Source organism: Chaetura pelagica, unplaced genomic scaffold (assembly GCF_000747805.2).
Source record: "Chaetura pelagica isolate M959 unplaced genomic scaffold, ChaPel_1.0 scaffold21, whole genome shotgun sequence".
Taxonomy (NCBI): Eukaryota; Metazoa; Chordata; class Aves; order Apodiformes; family Apodidae; genus Chaetura; species Chaetura pelagica.
The window spans coordinates 3,037,792-3,061,650 of record NW_009952251.1 but is presented as its reverse complement, the minus strand read 5'-3'; the positions used below and the strand labels follow the sequence as shown (position 1 = coordinate 3,061,650).

Below are 23,859 nucleotides of genomic sequence, written 5' to 3'. Positions count from 1 at the left end.
TGATTCTTAAGGAAGGAAGGAAAAAGTTAAAGGAGAATTTATAAAAATAAACAGTGCTGAAAAGTCTAAGTAAAAAATACTTGGCCTTTCTAAAAACACATTTACACATTTTGTTGACATCTGCAAATCTGCTGCTCTGTCAAATTTCAGATCAAATGTTAAAATCCTAAATATTAAAATCCTTATGCAGAAGTTTTAATGCTTTTGAGAGCATGAGTTATCCCTTTTAATTATCATAATTTCTGTGCATGCAGTCCACAAGCTATGGTGTAAGCTTCTGTATTTAGTGTCTCTAGACAACCCAAGTTATCAGAGTGAAATCTCTATTTTTTCAAGGCTGGAAGCTGATACATCCACTAACAAACCTGCACAGATACACCTGAGGGTTGTTAATTTTGTAAATAAACATTTAAATCCCTAAAGCCCACTTTAGTAAAATGTGCTCATGCTTTTAATCAGTCTACAAAAGGGACAGCTTCTGAATCCCATGAAAGCTTCATAGTAAAAGATTGATTAATTGATTGAACTTGCAGGTGATCTAAAAACAACTGAGCTCACAAGAACTTGAAAACTGACACTGAGTTCTACTGGTCAACAGCTGGACCATTAATTTTATCTCCTACTATCACTGTGCACTATGAATTTGTTACTATCAGTTTCACCCTATTGCATTGAAGCTGCACATTTGTTAGCCTGTGAAATAAAGGCAGCACTGCAAAAGCCTCAAAATGGTGAGATTGTTTCAAAATTATTAGCAAAAGTAGCAATTATGACATAAGTAACATAAGAAAAAGGATGAGGAGAAGAAAGCTATGTGTCTTCATAAAACATATGGAAGCCCATGAAATGGCATCAAAGGCTGGTGCTTTCCCCTGCTGCCTCACTACTGCACCTGGGGACCCACTTTGAGGTACCAAAACTGCCCTCACAAGGGAAGAACTGCACAGTTTTCATTGTCCAACTGGCCTTCAGCTGACAGAGTTAAAAGACCCAAATCCATAGAAAGACATTAATTTTCTATTAGGACTGTCACTAACAATTAAAAGCATTTGTTCTGACACATCTGAAAAGAGAAACCAAACACATTGGAAATCCATCAGAAAGAAATTGAATCAGAAAGATTGTGGCTGCTCTTTAAGTCTGAGCTTTGTTTTCCAACATGGCTTTTTGTATTTTGCCTCATTACAACATTCATACTGTATCAGATATTCCTTTCAGAGGGTTTCAGTGGACGCCAGCAGCTGGGAAGCTCAGCCAGCAGCCAAACAATGCCCGAGTTGAGAAGCAAGCCCAGGATTCCTGCCTCCAGGCTTGGCAAGTGCTGGAGCTGTTACGGAGGTGATTCAAGTCCATCACTCTCTGGAAGACAGCCACCCTCTGTCTCTTTACAGCCCCACCCCTTGCCCCCAGCAGCCAATTTGGCCTGCAGTTGGGCTCACTGGTAACTAAGTATTAGGAGGATAAAAGTATACAGGGAAGTCCAAAATGGAAAGCCAAGAATTAAGGTGCAACTGAAAACACAGCCATGCCGGAGCTGCGTTCCTGAGTTACTGCTGCTCCTTTTTGAGATAGCAACGGAAAAGTGTGACACAATGCCAGAAGATTTCTAGTTGTCAAGTAGAAGAAATATGGACTAACCCTCCTTTATGCATGAATCAAACGCATTAACAGAAAATCTAATGGATGCCTTGAAATACAATTAACCAAAAATACTACATGGTAATATGCGTTGGATCACACACCCACCCACCCCCTCCTGGCACATGTACAGCATGCACACATCCATACGGATTTATTCCTCTTTATGTCACCACTTGAAGGTGATGTGGCCATTGTAGACCACCGTGGACTCTATCCCACTTCAGTCCTGGTCTCTCACTCCAGCTGACAGTTGCTCACTGTGACTGACCACGGTAAGTAAAGCATTCCACGAGATGAAAATCAACCATATTAAAGCTCAAAAGCAGCTACAACTAACTTGTAAAAGCTGGCCTCCAGCTGCAATGCTAAAGGCCCTGCACACATCAAATGCTCTCCCTGTCTGCATCACCATGCAACCTACTACAGCTCTCAATTTTTTTTTCTCCCCAGTATGCAGTTTATGTGCAAAAGCAGGGTCATCAGATCTTACTCACGTCACTTCTTGAAGCAACTGCTCTATGGAGAGGAGTCAGCCACATATTGTCCTTGGCATTGACACGAGCGCCTGCAAGTAAATAGCAGAGGTTACCAACCATGCCCTGGGTGTGACACCAAAAGCCTTGCCCAGCTGGTTTCCTGGCAGCAAGGACTGAGCTGCATGTGGAACTCTCAGCACTTCCCACAACCCTGGGCTCACCCTGGAAATGCATCTCCAGATCCTGAAGAGGTAGGAGCTGAGGCATGATTCAGAAATAAAGGAACTAGATAGTTCAGACTACTATCAGGAATAGCCTTGTTTACATGACACAAAAGAAGCAAGATCTGGTTTAGGGGATCATATCTGTAAGTATGTACGTGTATGTTTATGTATTTGCATTTTTTAGATCAGCTCATACAGCTGGGGGAGAAAAAGCAACCCTTTGCCTGATCACAGCACTGCTGCTGTCTGCAGACATAACAAAGGGAACAAGCCTGAACAACTGCCTCTTGTTCCCAGCTCCATCAGGCAGACCACTAGAAGATACAACCACTTCCCTGCTTTGCAAGCCTTACTGTGACCAAGCAAACAGGACTGGGAAACGATCAGGTTGAGGAGGAGCTGGGCACTGACAGCCACAGCTTCTGTGGGAGTTATTCAGCAAACATTAGAAGAAGAGAGATGAAGAACAAGAGGATGGGTTTGGGGTTGCTTGCCAGAATAAAGGAAGAATATTTAACAACTACAGCAGTGCTGGCTAACTGCAGATGGGGACAGGGCGGGGGGGGGGAAGGAAGGATCCTGTACATTTGAGTGATAAATCAGACTTGTTTGAAAGGAATATTGAAACTCTTAACTGATGTGACATCCAAGAAAGGAAATCTAGTGAAAAGGACATGAAAAACTAATGTTAAAAAAGGGCTTAACGTGAAAACATTGTACCTCTCAGATCTGCTGGTAGCAGTACTAGTTTGAGAAGACAAGTACATGAAGAAAAATTTTACACAAGCACAAGCATCATGCACACAACCTGGATGAGCCTGTTGGCTTCATAAACAAAGGGATTCTTAGGCTTCATTTTGTGCTCTAACCTACGAACAGACAAAATCCTATAATCAAAAAATCATACTCTCTGAATCAAAAGTACTTTCTGACACTTCTCAGGAACATTAAGGTGCTTGCCTCTGAATCACAGTGTTTACTGGGATTTGCACTAGATAACCAGTGATTAAACAAGTTCTTTCACATTTCCAGAAGCTGGGATATAATTTTATGGCTGCAAGAAAAAGAAAGCCACTTCCATAACTATTGCAACAATTAGAGGCAACTCTGAACTCACCTCAGAACCTCATACGTGGTGACACAAACCTACTCTCTGGAAAAATACTCTTCAGAAAAGACAGCTGTTTCAAAAGGGTTTTCTGATGAATCTGTGTAAGCGAGGAAGGTGCTGCCTTCTTTGCTTTACATGAGAAGGCCATTTTTGGTTGATGCAAGTTAGTATTCTGCCCTTTGCCTACACTGCCCAAGAGTGAGGCACTAAGGCAACAACCTCCCTCACCATCAGCAAGCTGGCAGAGAGCACTCCAAGGCACCTTTCCTTTTACTGATTTGGCCTGATAGGGGTCTTGATGCAAATTACCTAGATAAATTCCTCGTGATTGCCAACAAATACCTCTTCTCAGGTTTAGAAATTTATTTTTTATTTGTCTTGGTTTTTTTGGCTTTATGTTAACTAGGGTTTCTTTTTGTTTATTTCAACCCATTCACTAACTCTGATAGGCAAATGATTGCAAATCAGACAGCCTTATGTGCGGAGTAGAAAAGTGTGACAAACATATAATTCCTCAGCATTCAACAACTACAGTGGCATTGGTGAATATGAAGATCATTAGAAAACCTAGGGAAGTGTCTCTGTCAATAGCTATTCATGCCTTTCACTGATCCACTCATCCTTTGGGAAACTAAAATAGTTGCCAAGAAAACAGCTAAAGAATATAATAAAATGAAAACAGTATCAGCATAAATAAAACAACACATAGCATGTTATCAGCTTTTTCTTCCTCAGCAGTTTCCCACGTTACCTCTTTGTGCTTTGGGCTCTTTATGTAACAAAGTGAAAATGTTCTTATGTATCTAATTCAATACATCAACTGAATATGATTTTGATTTCTCCTTTTTAAGAGCTGCACAATTCAGCTGTTGCCTGTTGCAGAAGTCACTGTTGTCCATTTACTGAGGTGCACATTTTCTGAAGTGCTAATTTGAAATGTTTCCCTCTATACTGCCGGTTTTCTTCACCAAAATGCATCTCTCTGTTTCTTGCCAGCTGATGGTTAACAACAATAAAAAACTTCACCAGCACTGGCACACTCCTACAGGGGCAGAAAATATCTGCAATTTACTGAAGAGCAAGCAGAGGCACCCTGGGAGCAATGCTGAAGTTTTCAAAGGTGTCCTCTACTCTTCACAACTTTAGTGTAGACGCTGTGACAGCCACAGGGCCACAGGTCTTTGAAAGCACAGAACATCACAGAAATCCAACTCAAAAGAGTAAGTGCTCTACAACATGGTAAGGTACCTAAAATCAGCTATTTCAAAAATCAGAAACTTAATTTCAAGTCCAACCCCCAACACTTCCTCAAAGTCATCCAGAAATTCAGTGTCCTTCACTCTGGACCAAATACCTTAACTGTGTTTCAAGGCACTGCCTACAATACTCCATGGATTAATCTGTGTTATTTCAAGGACCAGAGGGTTGATAACACACTCAAATTAGTGTCTATGTTGTCCTTCAGAGTACAGTCTTCCTTGAAAAGTTAAGCTGCTTTAAACATTTTGCATAAGATCCTTCCAGATAGCCACAGAACCCACCCACCCCCATAAAATAACCACTTCTAGAAATGCCACTTCTGAGAAGAGCCTTTTCTCAGCCCCATCCCTTGAATTCTGCCTTCAGGGGTGGTCGTACCCACAGGCCTGAAGGAAAGGCTCAGCCACTTGATTCACTCTGTCAGCCTGAAGTAGACAACAGAACATATAACGTTACAGATAAAATCAACAGAAAGGAAACTTTCTGTAATTCACTCTTCTTTAATATGGCTGTTTTGTAATCTTTGCCATCTTTCACTCTCAAATTTTTCTGCCAAAAGAGGAAATAAATCTGAAACTGCCTCTGTTCTTTTGAGATCTGAAATAAACAACCCAATGCTGGCTTTCAGGAATAAAGTTAACATCTCTTCATCCTAACCAAAGTACAATTTTCCATCCAGCACAGCTGCCAAATCCAATAAATCTAGATTCTTCCGTCTAAGTCTCTGAAATTAGGGATGGTCAACACAGGAAGGAAACTCTATTCTTTAACCTATTAATGACATTAATAATATGCACCTTTCCAGCTTCTGCTCTGAGACACAGCAATGGACACACGAATATATAAGGAACGCCCACGACACACACAGAGACACGTAACACAAAGCAAAGGCCAACACGAATAAAATATAACAACAGGGCAGCACCAGGTGATAGATGGAACCAGATGGAATCACAACATGAGAGAAACACAACATCATGCCAGAACACCTAACATGGCAGAAACAGGAGTTTAGGCAGGATCTCCTTGGGAGGCAGGTCCAAGCCACTTCTTAAGGAGCAACATGGCCTGCAGATCTCGCCAGCACATTTCTCCAGTTTGAACCATATGATTATGGATTAGACTTTTGAGCCAGTGTAGATTTACCTAGTACTGACATTTAATGGCCCTGGGTGACCAATACCAGTTGAGGGATCTGGCACTCTCTCTCCTGTATCAATTCCAAACAGATTCCATTTCAGAGGCTACCTAGAAAGGTATTTTTCTTGTGTCCCCAACCATCTGGGAAGAAGTTTTATTCACTAGACACTATATTTATTTGTGTTGCCACCAGTTAATGGGCCACAAATCTCAAAAGGTGCATATTTCATTTAATTTCTCTCCTAAGCCCTGTACAAGATGCAATGGGTTGCTTTTCCTCCTCACTTCTGCTCAGGTTGAGAATGTTATTGTTTGACACCAACAGGAAACATTTTTCTGCTTTCTCTCTGTGAACACACCCTCTCATTTTAAATCAGATAACAAAGTTTTTTGCTTATGTAACTAAATGTTAGGATCAGATTAATCTGTTATGATACACTTTTACTAATACAGTTTACTGAATGAAGAAGTGAAGCAAAGGGAACATGCTGCTGTCTTTGGAGCCTGGTTCACAGAGACATCAAGTAACAAAAAGAAGTTTATAATAACTTAGAAATATGCTCCTTCAGATTTCATAAACCTCCAGACCTGCTCTTGGATACAAGTACTGATTCTCACCATGAGTAATGATACTTCAGAGATTAAAGGAAAATTAATAGCTAGACCATACAACACACTATTAATTTTGACTCATGCTGAGCTAGTTGGGAAGGATCCACAGGGTTCCTGCAGACTGAACCCCAGCAGAGTCCTGCTGACACAAAGTTCAATTTTTAAAAACTCACATTATAAGTTTTTACACTCACTTGGATATATTTTAAAAAAACAGTATAGACCACCTGAAATCTATGCTGCTCACCAGACAAACCCTATAGCCCGTGAATGACATTTTGTCAGTGAGGTGATGGAACAAAGTGTCCCAGAAGAACACTAGAGAGTCACCTTCCCTCATGAGGAACATGACAGAAAACAAGCATGTTCACCAGGACTTTTTTTGATGCTACTGGCATTCAGGGGAGAAATGGCCAGAATTACTTCATGTTCTCTTCATGTGGATACTGCCTGCAGCCATTACTTGCAAAACTGGAAGAAAGGCATTGCTCCTGCAGTCTTCTCACGCCACAATGGAACACCAGGATGTGACAAATACCACACACTGTGAGAACACATCCACAGATTAAGTGTATTAGCTTTCATCTCCAGTGAAGAGGCATGTTTGCATTTAGCATATTGAAAATCCATCCAAACACAATTTATCAGTGGAGGAATGTTCATTTAAATCATTCTGCTGGCATCAGGGTTAGAACAGAAAGATCTGCTGTATGATGTTTGTCCAGCTAGCTCATTAAGGAATTAGACACCTCAAAATGCTCCCAAAATTGTACAGAGGAAATGCATAGCTAAAGCAAACTGAATTCTTATTTTCTGCCCTTTCCAGCTGTGGTTAGACAGGTAACGCAATGAAATATGTTTGTGTGGCTTGCATATGCCCATTAGCAACCTGATGATCTAACTTTACAATTGGCTGGTGCTCCAAGCAGGGGGCTGGATCAGGTAACCTCTAGAAATCCCTTCCAGCTTGAATTGTTCTAGATCAGGAATTAGAAGGTGCCTTTCAATCACAGGACTGATAGATCTGAAATAACTTTCTTTAAAACTATGCAACTCATTTGAAGAGGCAGTCTAGTAATTTGTTAAAGCAATCATATAGCAGGGCTGCTTGCAAGACATTAGCTATTTGTGCCATACGGTTGTTTTCAATCCCGCATTCTTAAACCACCATAAGCTTTACCCTTACAGTTCTCTAGTTTAGAAAAATACTGCCTTTGAAATCTGCAAGCATATCCAGGAGTTTGCCATTAATTATGTGTGCTTCTTAAGAGACATCTGTTTTATGCTTTGTTCGGACACATTTTAATAATGTTTTTTGTCACTATGACAATCAGGAACTTTTTTTGCCTGTTTATTGGGTTTTGGGTTTTTTTTTTCCCCTCAGTGCTTCTGAAAAGGTAGGTTAGCATTATATTTCTACTACAAGCTGAAAAAAAAAACAACATCCAGGGAAAGGAGTCAGTAAGAGGGATTAACACAGCTCTTAGTCCAATATTAAGGCTGTACTTCAGTCCTTTACGTCACACCCACACACAATAAATAGAGGCATTGTGAGCACCTATGGCAAACCTTTATCAGTCTCCATGTACACACATAAGAACTGCTATTTTTGTTCATGATTTCTCGTTGTAAGACATCAGATGACAACATACAGGATGAGCTTTTTGGCAATGTCCCAACAAAGCATTTAACCTAATATACAGAGATTTGTGCTTTTTTGAAAGGAGAAGGTAAGCATCTACAAATAATGTTTAACATACTGTGGTTTTGACTAAAGTATCTTAAGGTACTACAAATATATAAATTGTATGTACACAGATACATATAGATAGACATATCTTTTTACTCTAAGAACATCAAATGTTTAGACAAACTTTCTTTTCTAACAAATTTCTTTTTTCTTTTTTTTTTAGACACTAACCACAAAAAAGATCACATTTTATAAACATATTTTTTAGTATAGATCAGTTCCAAAAAACACCAGTTATTCTACTTCCTATTTGCAAGTTCTTGGGTTTAATTTGTTTAGCTACATCCTACTGCACAGTTTCCATTCTCCAGATCAACTTCACGACTCCTAGAATCATGTTTTTAATGTAAATGCCACTTATGATTCATTCAAATTCATTAATTATTTTTTTACTGTTATTCCATAACATTTTTCTTTAACAGAAATTCTTGGCTTATACTCCTGGGCATGAGCCCACATTTCAAATACATACTTCAGCAAGTTACTGAATCCAGAAATATTGGAAGTTTGAATGCTTTAGAAGTTTTTTAAATTAGTTGCTTTGTTTGTTAATTCCACTCAGTCACAGTGAAAGTTTTATAATCATATCACCAAATTTAAATACATTCTCCAGGCTTGCAACAACTGCAGCCAGATCTGTGACACTCAGAAATATGCACTGCCCAAAGATTACTCATATATGCTTTGCTGGGTATTTCCTGTAGCTTTAAAATTAAATAATTTACCAGTTAATAACAATGAGGGACACTAGCTTACCTGACAAAATGAGCAGCTCAATGATGTCTGCATCCCCCAGGAATGATGCAACGTGAAGAGGAGTTCGTTTCTCAGCGTCCTACAAAACCACAGATTGTCCAGTTACAAAACATCATCAATAATTGCAAGCATTAGTGTTAAAGAGCAAGGGGTTTCTAGATAGTGTTTCTTTTTCTATGTGCATTTTGTTTATAATTAGGAATGCAATCTCAATCAAGTGGAAGAACAAAATTCAACGTCCAAACAACACACTTCCTCCAAATAATCCTCAACTTTTTTATCACTTGGCTTCATCAGACCTTGCAGAGACACTTTCTTTACTCTGATATCCTGTTTACAGATCAAATTTTAAAAAATGAGGAAACACATCATTCTTGGGTATCTTTTGGAAGCATTTTCACTCTAAGTAATGCAGTGACATTATTCAGATGCTTCTGGACATCACACTTTGTAGTGCAGCTTGCATCAACAATTAAACACCAGACTCTTCAGAAGCATAACCCTGGAAAACAGTTTGGAACCACACACAGACAAGATGCAAGCCTCTTAGCCTACAAAGATTCTTGTACACCATTTAGCCTGGTTCTCTGCAGCAGCCCAAAATGAGCTTGTACACCTTGACAGACCTTTGAACACAAATAAAGGAAAAATTAGCAGTCAGAATTGCTTAAAATGATACATACAACTTAGAAAATGCATATACTTTGATTTCTGTAATTTTCAGCCTCAGGGAGTCACATTTTCAAGATTTTATTTTCTGACTTTAAGGGGTGTAAATACAGTGTACACAAAAATCCCTTTTCTTTATTGCCCTGTTCAGATGATTCCAGAACACAGGCCTTTAAAAGAAAATGCAAAACATTATAACATGGGAAACAAAAATCACAGTAATTGCTAATACTGGTAATCATCATGCTATTTGACCCCAGCTTCCAGTCCTAAATGTATCTCATTTCTGTTTCTTAACCATTAATTTAAAAAAAAAAAAAAGTTCTAAGAGACTTATCGATCAAATGTATCAAATTACAACCTACAAGCATTAAATGGCGTAAGGTGGTAACAGATCCAACATCTCCTGCAAAATTATATCAACACAGAAACCCTCCCATTATTTACACTCTCTCCCTGAAACATCTCTGAGCCTGTCGAGAAAAATACCACTTTTAACATGCCTACGAGGTCATCAACTGAAAGTTATTTTGGACTATCCTCAAAGTCTGCTATAAATGTGGACAAATCAGCACAGCAGAACCATTCGTCATGTGAATGTTGATTGTTGCTTTCCAACACTGTGAGGTACAGAGCCACTGGTCACCAGCATAAGTTACATTTAAGTTTTATATTTGTCTGTTTTTTGAAACATACATGATATATATAGTCCTCAAATTCTGCTGGAGTGGGGTTTGATCTTACAAATCAGGCACGGGCATAAAGTGTTCACAAGACAGATTATGTGACATCCTGCTTGTCATAGGTTAGAGGGAAAGTATCTTCCAGGACTTCAACTCCTTATGTGGTAGGCAAATTAAAATGATATTAAGCAGTGTCCATCCAGGAACTGAAATCACAAGCTGGATTCTCTCATATATTCAGTTCCTAAGACATAACCCATCACAGACTAGCTTTACAGGCTACATGAGTGCATACCACAAGTTTCATAGGTATTGCTTCATATTACCTATCCTAAGGCTGACCATGGGAAAAACATGCTGAGACTGATCAAACGTTTCTACAAAAATACAACTGCTTTTATTTATGCTCTAGGTTGTTCATTTCATGGATTACTTTCTCTTCAGAACAACGTAGTATGTGTAATAGCTACCAAACCTGTCAGTGATAAAGTCTGTGGCAGCTTCTTGCAACAAAGCCAAGTTTGGCAACAGAACAGAGTAGCTTGAAGTTGAATGCTAACAATACAAGACCAAGCAATTTTCTGTTTCAAGGAACCAAGGCTATTCAGAGCTTTATTTGTTAATTTCATAATTGAAGGAGGAAAGAACATGAAACAAGAAAGTAGAATTATTATCCTTCTGTAACAGGAGTAACTCTTTGCAATCATTCTCAGCTTTCACTTTTTAAAATCTATTAAAAATTCTGTTAAAGTTAAGTGAGAATCAAGTCTTGAGAGAAAGATAGGTTTAGTACACACCTGATTTTAAACTTAATTTTTCCAACAGAAAAAATCCCTAAAATTTCTCCCTTTATCATAACCAGGTACAAATCACCTCACATTAACTAGCAGACAACAAAACCCAATGTGTGGTATAGAAAATTAAAAACACAGAAGAGAACCCTGCAGTCAATGTTTTCAGGAGTCTGGCAGGGAGAAGTTCACAAACAAGGCCTGCAGCTGAGCATGCAGTGAAGCAGCTCAACGGAGGAACATGCTCAAGTTCCTGTTTATGCTCTGTACAAGCCAACACAGCAACAGAGGAACTGGGGCATCCAACCACACTCCTCGTGTCCTCCTCAGAGCCATGTGTCTCTGCAACAGGACTTGCAAAGCTTGCTGTCTTTGTCTCTAACCTGTGCACTAACATCTGTTCTGCTACAGGTGTCCCTGTGGCATGAGTGTAGTAGCAGCAGTACAAATAAGTAAATTAATAATTATCTAAAAACTGAAGGCTACCGAGAGAGAGGAAAATCTGTCATTTCAGGGAAAGGTCTGGCAGCACCCTGAACCTGAATGTAAATTACAAAGGCATGGAAAAGTGGTGAGGGAAAGAAATTACAACAAGATTACAAATAGCATTAAGACAAACAATCAGACCTGCTTGAAGTGCAACTCTCAAAGGAACAAGAAGTCAGTAGGAGGCAGCAGATAAGCTAAACAATGGCTAGAAAATCATGATAAGATAAGATAAACTCTCACCAAAACTGTATTAGTGACTGATATTGGTTCACAAAAAAAAAAAGTATTATGCTGCATTTTAACATCATCCACACATGCTCTTTAAAAAAAATGTACAGATAAAGGAAATTAAGAATTTAAGAAACAGGCAATCGAGGACAGAAGGCCTCAGCAGGAAAACCACTCAACACATGCTTAAACTGTTCAAGTGCTCACAGTGACACTGATAAGGCCCTTTGCAGGCTTGAAGTCAGGCTAGTCTTTAAGTGCTTTGTTGGATCAGGGCCTCAGATTAGCAGAATGGTGGCTTGGATGAATCATAACAGCAAATATGAAATACTTAGGCACATTAAGAAAAAGGCCAACAGTTTTTCCTCAACACAGCCTACATCTCAAAGTACATAATAGAAGTGTACTTTATATCAAAACTGTGGCTCTTCAGATCAGAAGATGTTTGGGACAGTTATTTACTATTAAAATACACATGTAAACGTAAATGCCTGTATCCTTTTTTTGTCACCAAACTGTCTGAGCAGCCAAGAGGAATAGTTCATCATAGAAGGAAGCACCACAGAAACCAAGTTATTGAAGTTTCACTAGTACGAAGTCTTTGGAGTCCCACCACCTCCAAGCAGCCTGGGAGGCAAAGTAAACTAAACAATATTAGAGGCACATGAACAGCTAAAACTTCCATTGATACAAGGCTAAATGAACAGAAACAAACCTCCTGCTCTTTAACTACATTTAGACCTGGGCATACCTAGTTTAAATAGCATGAAGTAGCTGGTACGATTAAAAAAAACCAAGCATTCAGATACAATTGTCTTCAGGAAAATTAAATATTGGGAATTGGTTAGGAACTACTGAAAGGGCTAAAGCAAATGAGCAGCTACTTCTTGGACTATATACAACCATTCAGTGACAAAAGTTGATGCTGTGCAAAGAAGATCTCTGTTGCTTTAGGATTTTCTCCCTCTCACAGAATTTTTTATTAAAGCCTCTAATTCACAAAGCAAATCAGAACACCTAGCTGTGAGCACAAGCTGGGAGGTGAAAGTCAAGCTGTGTAGCTAATGCCCAGGGCTCACTCTTCTGTTATTACCAAGTACGGAAGTTCCTGTCTCAAGCTGCAGATTTGGTACGAGCAACTCTCATCCAAACAGGGTCTTCAGTTTAGCTTCAGAAACAAAGATTTTTCTGGACTCAGTCTTTAATTGCCAAGTGCCCATGAGGTGGAAGAGGCAAATACTTAAGATTTTCTGGAGTCAAGAAAAACTGTTATCCTAAATTAATGGAAATGTTTTAATGTTTATAGCAGTGAGTTTTCAATGTAAGTCTCCTCCATTTTTAGAAATGCAGTATTGAACTGGGGGCAGGGGCACATGGTGCTGATGGCATGGGAATGTACATCCCTTCTGAGCTGATGGGCAAAGCAGATTTAGAAAATTCAGGTGTTATTTCAGACTGATGTTGCTGAATTCAGAGAAAATAAAGCAGCTACAGTCAAACCCCGCCGTGAGCTTTTAATGGCCTATACATACTTATCAGTCTCAAACTTTGAGGATAACAATAACATGAGTCACTTAACACAGATATATATTAAAAACCTAGTACTCACTAATATCTAGCATGCTGTACAAAGCAACTCCCAATATTTACACACTCATTAAACTCCAGCAGAATCTTCTTCGCAATTCAAACATCTTCTTCATAAAGTATAAATAATTCTATTTATTTTCTAAAAGAAAAAATGTTTCTTCTAAACTAAAGACACAGTGGTTGCCTTGCATCACAAACATCAATACAATTTTAGTATTCAGTTTCCTTACATTCCTGAGAATTTTTAGGCATTTTCTTCTGCAGAAAAAAATAAAATAAAATTATCCAGCACTTCCAACTTAAATTAAGTGCATATCAAACAGCACTACTAGATGCTAAATACACACTGAAAACATAGCTGTTAGCCAGCACCAAGCTGTCATATTGTGCCAAGGCAGAAGGCTTTCAAAGTTCTTGAGTAAATCCTCTACAAAACATTCCAGCATGGCAGAACTATATCTAGAAGAGGCACATTTACTCCCAGGATAACTTTACTCTCCTGTGAGACTCCACAGTGCCAAAAAGAAACTCAACAGTCCTGGGACAAGAGCAGAAATGAGGGTCTGGTTCCCAAGATTACTGAAATTCCACCTTGTGGTCTCTCCTATTCCAAAGTCAAACGTGCCTTTCCAAAATGAACGACAAGCTGCTTTTCACATTAGCTATCCCAAGCATGCAAAGCCTTTCAGACTCACAATCCTAAACGTGCACACACTTGTACCACCTCAAAAAGTATGCTTAGCAATACTACAGACATATGTATAACTTGTATGTGTGTGTGAAGATCTGGATAAAGCCTGAATCCTCCTAACAAAGGCAATCCTGCACATCTGCGCCTTGCCAAGCAGGATGGGAAAAAGATGTAATAAACAGTAACATCCACATCTCCCCAAAAGGGCTTCTTTCTTGCCTTCCTTATCCTGTAATAAACCATCCTCTAAATCCATGCTATTGCATGTAAGGCCTTGCAATCTCTTCTGTGGCCATTCTTCTGCCCATTCCTCTTGCAGACCTGAGCTGGAAATGGGCAGGCAATGGCAAGGATCACTACTCCTTGACATGGCTCAAAATCATAAGGAGTTATTGCAGCTCACTTAGATCTGCTGACCCTGTAGCCCTGCGTTAATGAAAATAAGACAAACTCAGCTAAACCATTGTCTTGTTTTGGCATAAGTGGGTGAAGGAGCATTTGCACAAGCAGCTAACTAGACTGAGATGAAATTGGAAATTTTACAAGAAGGCTTTTTGTTTATGAGAAAATCATGACATGACATGTAAGAACTGGACTCTGCAGATGTAGGGTGCTGCACAGCTGCATGTGCTATAAACCCCAGATAACAAGGGGTTACCACTGGATCCAGAATAATCCCTACATTCTGGGAGTGATTCCCTCACAGCCTTCACAAAGTAAAAAATCACCCCCAGCAATCCCTACTGACACACACATAACACAATCACCCTGACATTTCTAAATGTTCTAAAAGGAAGTGTAGAGGATGTCTACCTACATGAAACTCATTTGTTCCTCTGGATGGTCCAACCCAATATCCCAAATACGCCTGGAAAACAGACTGCTAAACACTGACCACAGGCAGACCACACTTCTCATGGAAACAGTGCATGTTCAGTAATTGGTGCTGGGGAATCGCTCACCACCAACCAAATAGAATGCTGTCTGTGCCCTCAGGGTGCCAAAGCAGCACCATGTTCCCCAAAAGCACAGCCAGGGACTGGAGAGGTCCAAGTGACCGCGATGGTGGCAGAATGAATTAAAACCACATTTCTAAGCCAACCATAACTTTTGTTTTTTTTGCAAACTAGAAGTCACAATTACAGCAGCATCCAGAACGTAGCCATTTCCATCAACATCCACTTCCCGCTTGGGAAGATACTAATTATTTAACCAGACAACAAAAAAAAAGTAACACTCTAAACTTCTGATTTGCTCTATATTCTTTCCTCTGAGATTAATTTTCTCTTAAGAAGTATTCATGTACATCCCTAATTTTGCACAGTTTCTCCATGGGTTTCTTTCTTCTGCCTTCCAAATACCTCTCTTGCTGCAGATTCCAAAAAACAATCTTTAAATCTTCAGAAATCCCCAAAGCTTGCAGCAAAAATAGAGCTTTATTTTGTTTCCCTGTGCTACCTATATTTGAACTATTCCAATTTGAACACAGCTAACCAAAACGATCAACAAAGGGCAAACAGCTGCCAAGCAGTGTCAGAGTTTCCTCTCATGTGAGCAACCCAGGACTACAGAAACACTAACATGGAAGTAATTAAGAACACCCTTAAAATAGAAATGTAAGCATGCGGTGTGAATTGCCAGCTCACAGCACAAAGGGGAAAAATGCTATCTTTTGATCTTTCTTCAGCAACATTTTAAGCATTTGACATTTGTCTGAAATCACTTATCCAGCACACAATCTTCAGAATTCATGTTGACTGATATTATTCTAATTATTCCAAGGAACAGCTTTGGGTTTTTTGCTCCTGACAAAATACCTGTTTAGGCAAAGCATTCTTGGATGGACTTTTAGCATCTTCAACAAGATTCTGGGCAAGATCGTTCAAGTTCAATTACTTTTTCTATTAAGCACTATGATACTCATCTGCAAAATACATATTCTTCATTTCATAACACATCTGACAATTGAGAGCATCTCCATAGCAACTACAACACCTGCAGCCAAAGGATTTAAAAACATTTGGAAAGCCTACAATAATCCTGTACAAGAAATGCTATTTTGAAACAACTGTATGAAATATAGAAAAAATTTCAGGACTACCATGTTCATCCAGGGCTTTTTTATTGGTTGGTTGTTTTTTTCCTTTGTTTTTGTAAGACCATTAGGAAAAACAAATAAGGAGAAAACTCAAGGGTGATTATGCTTTAAGCATCATTAAGTACTTTTCAGAATTTATTTCAAGAAAAAAAAAAAAGGTACTCATAATCACAAGGTATTCATTAATCAGATTCCCAATTTAAAACAGCAGCAAGACTTTCCTTCCACTTGGCAGCAGAGTGGAGTCCCAGTTAACCAGATCTTTTGGATCACTTCTCCAGTTCCTTTCTGCAGCTCTGAACCAGGTGCTTGGACCCCACTGCCTATAAAAGCTGCAGGGCCAAGACTACACCAGCAAACTGCCATACTTAATGGTGAATAACATGATGGCTTCACGTCAGAGAAAGACATGAAGAAAAGGAAGGTTGATTCCAAAGTCCAGGAAACACCTGGAAATCACCATTCTGATTCTGCTTTATATTCTCACCATTTTCAGCAGCTACAGATTGTAGTCAAGACTGGCAGGTCTCATTTCTAACAGTACAGATGTAAGTTAAAAGTGAAGAGAGGAAAAAAAAACAAACAAAACCAAAACCAAAATAACTTCTGCAAAAAGACAAAGTTCAAATGGGTTTTTGTTTGTTTGTTTGTTTTTCTTTCACTGCCAAAACACTTAACTACTACTTGTTTACAGCTGCTCACCATTGCTCTGGCTAGAATAAGCCAATCTGCAGAACAGTAATTCCTTTGGGGAGCAAATCATGGCCAAGATACTGCTTCCTTATTCTCACTGCTGAGACCTATAGTGAAGCTTCATTTCAAGTACAAACAAATGCTGAATAACAGCTCCTGATCTGCAAAGATTCTTCATAAAAGAAAACTCTACAGAGAGTAAAAATATGCAGCTTTTAGCTGTTTTCATTCATTTTCTCAGTAAGAGGAAAAACAATGTCCCTGACTGACCTGCACAGTTGGAATAATTGCCATATGCAGTCACCTGCTGGAGATAATGACATTGCAGATGAGTAATGAGGATTCCACTGAAACTGCAGATTTCTAACTTCCAAACAAATTCCATTCTGTTACATGTTAATTACTATGGACATGATTAATCCTGTCATTGCAACAGCATACGTATCACAGGCATGCAACATGCCAAGTCTCATACCAAGGCGTTGACATCCTCAGTTTTGTAGATCAACATCCGTATCTCTTCTGGGTCACCGCTGAAAATCGCTTGGACCAGTGGTGGCTGGAAAATCAAACAGAAGCAGCAGCATTACAGGTTTGTTTGTTTTCTGTTCAAAAGGAAATCATATTACTCCTGACAACATTTACCAATGCTGCCGACAGACACTGTATGACCCCAGTAACAAATCTCCACAACACCTCATCAATAAGAACTATCAGTTTGCTCGAGGATAAACTGAAACCACAAGCATGTTTGTACGTATAATGACTCTGTGTGTGCACAAACAGGGACCCCATTAGAATGGCAACTTTTGTCAACAACAAACTATTAGCCCAGATGTTCTCCTGGGCACATAAGGGGAAAATAATTACATCAGATATTGCTGCATGCTTGCTGTTGGCACAGATTAATGGTCATGGAATACAAATTTAGAAACAGAACATTATGCAGATAATGAATTTCTGGGCAATTACTAAACATCTTGTATCTTTTTACTGAATAAATATGCAATGAGCACAGTTAATTTTAACCACCCAAGAAGCAAAATAATTATCTTATTGTTTCAAGTCTGTTATTTAGCTATTATGAATCGAAATGCATAAATAAATAATCAAGCATATGGGAGAAACAATATGCCATGCTCAATCCTCCAACAGTGCTGGCGTCACTGCCCCGTCGGTGCGCGGGAGAGCTGCACATGCTCAGCTGCTCCCTTACATGCTCAGAGCTGGCAGTTTCACTCCTTCTGCCCAGGTTTGATCTGGAGCCTCAGCAGCAAATACCAGAGTTGTTAACCAAGCTGGAAAAACACATCCAGCTAAATAAAAAAAAAATTAAAAACCCCACACCAAAAAATCCCCCACAAAACCTAAAAAGCCTCCCTCCTCGCTGGTGGAGACTCAGGTAAAGAAGGGGAGAGACTGCAAAGATACCTATCCCTGAAGCACGTATTTGAAAGAGAAGGCAGCCCCTTTTTCATTGTCACCCCTCCTCACAGCAGTATATGCCCCCTGCCCGAGCTTGCTGCCCACTCCAGGTTGCCTCATGGTCCTACCAGCAAAAAAGTTTGCTGTGCCATGCAGACACCACAATCTAAAATAGCCCTGCAAAATGGAAGCATGCGTGACTACTTAAGCACATAAAATTACAATATTTCTTAAGACTCTGCAGAATTTATCTATCTTGTAAACAGGTTATCCAGAAATTCACAAACAAGCTGGCAGAACAGGAAAAAAAACATTTTCCCCAATCTCTTCACTGCAAAATTCATCACACTCCAATGTGGAAAATACATTTTCAAGTTGATGGTGTCTATTTTAAGACATACTAATCCCTTATGTCCTTGAGAAAGATTCACATTGAAGTTTTGTTCTTGCCACTCCTCCAATGGAAAAAGGACTAAACCAGCATATTTTATTATAACAGTCTGCAGTCTTTGATTTGAAGAAGAATAAAATAATAATTGTGTTACACTTGAACCATTTAGCCATGCTTCCTTCCCAGCCCATGTCACAAGGGTCACAAACTATTCCCCACCAGAGCATGCAAACATCAGACCTACAAGTCTCTTCCCTTCTCCATCATCTGCCAAACAGAATTTAGCTAAGAGTGAGATTGTCTCCTTTCTGCACTTTTCTCTACCAAAAGAAAGAAAGTGATGCTCTAATGTTTTGCCCACTAGCATGCTAATAAAAATTTGTATTTCCTAGATTTAGCACAACACTAACAGCTATATGTGAATGTTTATGGAATTAAAATACTCATGCCAAAGTATTGCCATTTTATGTACTTTCATCATAACATTTAAATAACAAAAGCAAACAGGAAAGCAGAGAGTTCCTCAATTTCAAGCTGAATGGCAACAAAATCCAGTGACCGAGCAACAAATACACCCAGCAGCTCACATTAGTCTTTAAATCCACTTGCAGGTATACTGGGCACCCAAGGAAAGGTATCAGCCAGGCTCTCATGACACGTAAGCTGAGACTTCAGACAGGAGGTCCCATCACCAAGAGAAAAAGATCAACCAACTTCCAATCTGTTGGATCTTTTTTAAAAGTACAGATACTGTAACAGGTGACGTTTTTCTTCAAAGAGGGTGAGGGTAAAGTACTGTCTGTCATTACACTAACAAAGGAGGAAAGTCTGCAGTAAGACAGCTTGACCCATCTTCCCTGTTCCAGAACTCTGATTCAGACAGCTGGATTTACAGGAAACTCTTGACCTTTTTAATTAGCATCAGCTACTTCACAGAGAAAGCAGATTGAGAATAACACTGTGTTCTTTAGATCTGTAACATATATAAAATCCTCATCTCAAATTCAGGCCACTGTACCATGCAGCTCTGTATATCAAACCCCAGCATCTACTGGGCCTCTGAAGCAGGGTCTAATTCTCACACTGCTGATATACATAACCTTTGTTGTTAGTAGAAGGCTGCCATATACCCATGTGCAAAGGCCTTAGTCCTTCAGCCCTTTTTGTCCATGAGATTTACTTTTTATAAATTGATTTCAATAGAATCTATCACTGCTAATTTTACCACCAAGAGACAGAGATAGTGGAGAATGATCAGAGACAGTGAATTGGAAAGAACAGATAAAACCAGTACAGGTTAATACTGACCTTGAGTCACTGCCCTGCAGCTTTCTCTAATTGCTCCTTTTTCTAATTCACTACGTCATGATCATTTTTAAAGTTTTGAAGTGAAAAATACATTCTTGTTAAGGACATTTTATTACATGTTAAGACATGTTTCTGTGTAAGATGCACAGTCACGTATAATGACTTGCTTAGGAAAAACATGTCAGAAGTGTGTAGTGGAGTTGCTGCAGTTTGCAGTCAGAGCTGAGAACGTGCATCCGCCTCTATCAGCAGGATGGAAAAAGTCCTGCTCCATTCAGCAGCTGACAGTGATGAAATGGAGTTTGTGCAGCTACGTACATGTTGATGATGGATGTCCAGTGACCTGAACAGATTACTTTCTTGATCTTCTGTAATAACCATGTTCAAGCATTAATGACTTCAACACTAAATAACTTTCTTTCTTTTTTTTTTTTCTTTTTTTTTTCTTTTTTTGTGTGTGTGTTAATTCCTGAAGGGCAAATAATAACACTTCCTAATTAGCAAAGAAGGATACAGTATATTTTTGGAAATTATTTCTAAAACCTGTGACAACACCATTAAGGGGTTATTTCCTTAGCAGATATACTTTGCTTTAAAACTTTTCAAACTCAGAACAAAGATAAAAAACAAAAAGAAAGCACAGAGCAGGTTATGTATAACTACGATTAGAATTAAGCAAGGGTGCGGGTTTAGGAATGATGAACAACTGTTTCATCAGCTCAGCTCTCCAGAGCTTCCAAATTCTTAAGGAGAGTTTCAGTTGGGAGTGCTCACATATTTTCCTGAAAATATACACCAGCAGCTAACAGAAACCTTTCCATGTTACTTTTTATACAGTTAATATTGTAAGTACAAGACTCATAGAGCTTTATTAGTGTTCTTTACTTTGTGTTGTAAAAAGCATTTCAGCAAAAATGATACTTTATCTGCAGACATCTTCCAGTGTTGGAACACATCCCTATCTTTAGTGCAACCACAAGCTGGACTTCACTCCAGCAGGTACAACAAGCTTATTGAACTGAAGGTGTAATGATTATTTCAGCAGGGGTGAGTTTAAACCCATGTGTAAGAACATCCCATGGCTCAGCTGGCATCCACAGGGTTGACAAGCCACCCTGGAGAAAAAAAAACAGCACTGGGAAAATTCTTCTCCATAGATCAAACAGTACAGAGAAAAGCCAAGACTATTACCAAGTGGCATTTGCAGGTCTCTGAACTGCAGATAAGATTAAGTATTTAAGTAGACTGTCTCAAGTATCATTTTAAATACTACATCCAAAGTGGGTGCTGAACCTCCTAGAAAACCAATGAGTATATTCATTGAGTAACTGTGATGTATATTAAATACTTTGTCTTGGTTTTAGATATTCTGGCTCACTAACAAGTATTTATTTGAGCTAGATTATAATTTGACAGGACCTGGAGACAGATAGGGACAGGATGATTGATTCCCATGCCGATTTGATATAATACACTGTAATTTGGTCTTGTGAGTGAAAAGAAGTTATATATTGATCCTTCAGTTGTTCTAATTCCATTACATCAAGTTGCTGGCCTAAACACTTGGATATGTCCATGTAGTTACTCATTTCTCTTTAACTGGCAAGACAACATAGCAAGAAACATAATAGTTTCAAGGGGCATTGATTTTGTCAGTGTTTTGCCTAACACCTTTTTTATCTGCAGGTACTCCCATTAATCAAGATTACAAGGTTGCCTGCAATATCACATCACGTACAGCTATTTCCTTCCACTGGTCACAGCACAAAAACTAGTCCCCTTCCTAATTTTAATTTAGGACTTCCTTCCTTTGAGCATTCAATGGATGAACATCTGAAATGCTGTTTTACTTTAAGGTCTGTACAAGTGAGCAGTCATAAACTGGATTTCTCTTAATTCTTAGAGTGCGTTTCCCTGGTGCTTGGTATTTATGCAGTTTCAAGTACACAAATTATTCAACACTCCTCATTTCTTAATAGGCCTTGCAGTGTATTTCACTTGTGTCAGTGGTTAGACTTGGATGTCCTGGATGGCTGCTAAGCGCTGTCTCAGAGCGATTACAGATTTTTACTGAGAGTCTCCTAAGAAATACTTGTCCAAGCTACAAAAAGGCCAGTGGGGAGAATATAATCCATAAATAGGGTGTTCTAGGCCTCCGGAAGCACTGTAGCAAACTGACAGCATTGTTAAGTGAGTACATACCAAGGACACTTACACTGACCAGATCAGTAAATACCCTGTACACTGCAATATTTCAAATATAGCAGGAAAAAGTTTTTTGATTAATTTCATATTCTTATGTTCCTCAACTTTTTGCAGACTATCCCAATTATTTATATGGATTGCCCAAAATCCACTGCCTGTATGCCTACACATTCCTACTTATTTCGATTTGTTCCACTGTGTTTCCATGCTCAAGGACCAAAAAACTTATATGACACACAGAGATATTCAACAAAACACAAATCAACACTCCTGAAAGCAAGAAAAACTGGGTAGATGGCTCTTGTAAACTTTGAGATATCTTCATGTTGTTCTTAAGTTACTGTGTAAAAAACTGCTCTGATGCTTTTCCCAGACCAATGACCGTAACTCACCTCCATGCTGTGCTCTAGGTTGTTCGGAGGGATGTACTGGGCATTTAAGTTTAATTGCAAGTAATGTCAGCTTTTCCTTTCATGGCTCCCCATTTCTCTCCATGTCATTTATAACACCCTCATTCCATTTAGCTTCTCCAAAACCACAGGCTGTGATCATCCCTCAGAACATAACTTGAGCATTGATGGCACAGGGCACACAGGGAACGTATTCTGGGAGCAATGGGCAATCAATCACTGCTTCATTTGTTGTTACTGTCTCCTAAGATTAGGAAAAACCTTATATATAAACTGCAACTAGAGCATATTTCTAGCATCAAGAGCACGTTTGTACCTAAATTTTTTAAAGAAAAAGGAGCTGCAGAGGAGTGTCTGTGTTTGCTTGGATAAGCCAGCATTTCCTGAGCCTGCCCACAGCCTCTGCTCCTGAGCACCTGTCCCTCCTGATGAAGGGCAATTTCATAAAACACAAAGAAATACTCGGTGATCAAATGAGAAAATACCCCAGCACACACCTACAGCTACTGGCTTGGTCTAATCCTAAGGGATAGGAACTGAAGGGCACCAACAGCCTCAGGTGAGAACATCCACAAAGACATTCAATATGTTAGAAACAACTCTGGTTTTGCATTCAGTGCTTTCTCCCTTTTTCTGGAAATTAAATACTCAGTAATGCATAAGAGGCTCCAGATTTTAAGACATTGTTCACAAATGTCTGAATAATTAATGTTATGCTAACATGATCTGTATGTAGTTCCCACTTAGGCATGCACTCAGCCTTTCCCATTGTGGCTTCACAATTTTCCATTAAGGCTCTTGGCTGAACATTGCTTATACTGTGGAAAAGGACAACCTGAACTGCTTAGAATGGCTCAACCCTGAAAAGGGGCTGTTACAACTCATCCTGCATGACCTGATTTTAAATTATGTCCCTTCCATACCAGTTAGGTTTTGCAATTGCACACTGGGCTTTGGACTGAAAACACAGGCTGGGCTCCCATGGGCTTCTGGCTCTGCTCCCAGACAGCAGGACCTCGACGGCTTGCACTTACACCCCACTCACAGAACTCCGCATCCCCAGCCAGATGGAGAAGACAACAGATCTGATTCTATAATTAAACATCATCACAATTACCTATCTAGTAAGTGATGTGCAAACCTGAATAAACTTCCGTTCACTTTCCCATAAGCACACTGCTTCTGAAGTCATGAGAATAAATCTGCTTCACACCCCTG

The 23,859-nt window shown here is 39.3% G+C and overlaps 1 protein-coding gene across 1 annotated transcript in view; it reads right to left on the bottom strand.

The window, feature by feature from the left end:
- ANKRD44 (ankyrin repeat domain 44) overlaps positions 1 to 17,458 on the bottom strand; it is a 73,085-nt gene extending 55,627 nt beyond the window's left edge. The window contains exons 1-3 of the mRNA XM_010007366.1: positions 17,378 to 17,458; positions 8,971 to 9,049; positions 2,136 to 2,206 (exon numbers count right to left, since the gene is read on the bottom strand). Coding sequence (XP_010005668.1) covers positions 2,136 to 2,206; positions 8,971 to 9,049; positions 17,378 to 17,413 — 186 coding nt within the window. The 5' untranslated portion in view covers positions 17,414 to 17,458. The remainder of the gene's footprint in view (positions 1 to 2,135; positions 2,207 to 8,970; positions 9,050 to 17,377) is intronic.
- Between the last annotated feature and the right edge of the window lie 6,401 nt (positions 17,459 to 23,859).